We start from the raw sequence: 1554 nt of genomic DNA, 5'->3' as shown, positions 1-1554 counted from the left end.
AAACATAAACCTCAGTACAATACTCCTTGAAGAATATATAAACATAAACCTCAGTACAATACTCCTTGAGAGGTGTGTAAACATAAACCTCAGTACAATATTTTATGCGGATTGAATAAACTTTAGCATCATAGTCCGCGAATGTTGTATAAAGGTCAGTACGATATCCTTTAAAGGTCCTATAAGTGCTGGAATTACTTTTCGTGAATTGTGTACTACGTACGAGAAATATAGGTGGTTCTTAGAACAATATTTTGTATGTTTTTACAGCGTGAGAATACATTTCAATTCTTAAAAATTCATTATCAAAACTAAAATTATATACGATACTTAAAAAATTGATATTTAAATCTTACTAGAGCATCCTGGAATTGGATCCAACGGCAAAAAAATTGATTCTTTTTTATTTTGAGTACATTTTTCCTCAAAATTCTCTGATTCGTTGTTTTCCTTTCCAAAGAAATTCCGTAGCGATGACAACAGTTTTTCTTTCAAGTTAAACATGACTGCTGCTACTGTCACCAAAATGGCTCCAATTACAGAAGTCATAGCTGGTATACCTCCAAGGAAAGCCACTTCAAATATATAAGCTGCAACTATTTCTAAAGTAAGAAAAACGGTTACGTGGCTTGCTGCTATTAAATATGTTGCCTGGTATATGCTAAATTGATAACACACAGAGAGGAACAGAAAAGCTAACGTCATTGTCGACTCAGTTCCACAAGGAGGAAAGAAAAATTCGTTGAAGAACCAAGCACAAATAAAGCCACTGAATGCCCCGGCAGGACCTCTCCAGACTTGGTTCGAAGTCCAAGGGACATCGCGGACCATCTGAAGCATGGAAATACTAATTGCATCAAAGACTCCTCCAAGAATTGCAAATACAATTCCAGTTATCTTTTTCTTCTCGGCGTAATTACTTAAATCGAAAACACCACTTACGACTGATGGAGCTAAGACAAGGAATATTCCAGTAAAGTCTAGACACACCAAGGTAATTTCCCATATTCCACAAGGTTCTCGGTATACAAGGCGTCCAAAGATCAAGCTGTACACAGGAAGAGAGTAGTACAGTACAGATGCTTCTCCGAGAGGAATGCATGTGAAGGAAATGAACCGAGCTACGTCACCGAACGTTCCCAAAAGAGATCGAAAAACTATTAATGCCATTTTCTTCTTGGGAAAGGTAACAGGTTCTCTTCTGTATATCAGAAACGGCAGTGCAGTGATACTTGGTCCTAGTGCAACTATTCCGGACATCACGGTGGGTGAGATTCCTTCCGTAGTGTTAAGAAGTAGTCCATTTACAGCTGCCATTACTGCTGTGAAGACTGCCAGAACTATTCCAAGCCACTTTTTTAACGTAGTGCTAATGCGTGGTAAGGAAGCTTCTCCATTTCCCAACTTTAATGGAGAACGTTTATCTTCATCTCCCAACTTTAATGGAGAACGTTTATCTTCATCTCCCAGCTTTAGTTGATAACTTCTATCTCCATCTCCCAGCTTTAGTTGATAACTTCTATCTCCATCTCCCAACTTTAGTGGAGAATGTTT

The 1554-nt window shown here is 38.1% G+C and overlaps 1 protein-coding gene across 1 annotated transcript in view; it reads right to left on the bottom strand.

Moving 5' to 3' along the window:
• Positions 1 to 345: 345 nt before the first annotated feature.
• Positions 346 to 1554, bottom strand: part of LOC106467927 — a 3244-nt gene continuing 2035 nt past the window's right edge. Inside the window, exon 2 of the mRNA XM_013928312.1 lies at positions 346 to 1536. Coding sequence (XP_013783766.1) covers positions 346 to 1536 — 1191 coding nt within the window. The remainder of the gene's footprint in view (positions 1537 to 1554) is intronic.

The sequence above is a fragment of the Limulus polyphemus genome, unplaced genomic scaffold (genome assembly GCF_000517525.1).
Source record: "Limulus polyphemus unplaced genomic scaffold, Limulus_polyphemus-2.1.2 Scaffold2800, whole genome shotgun sequence".
NCBI lineage: Eukaryota > Metazoa > Arthropoda > Merostomata > Xiphosura > Limulidae > Limulus > Limulus polyphemus.
The sequence above is the reverse complement of the archived record's forward strand: the minus strand, read 5'-3'. Positions and strand labels throughout refer to the sequence as shown.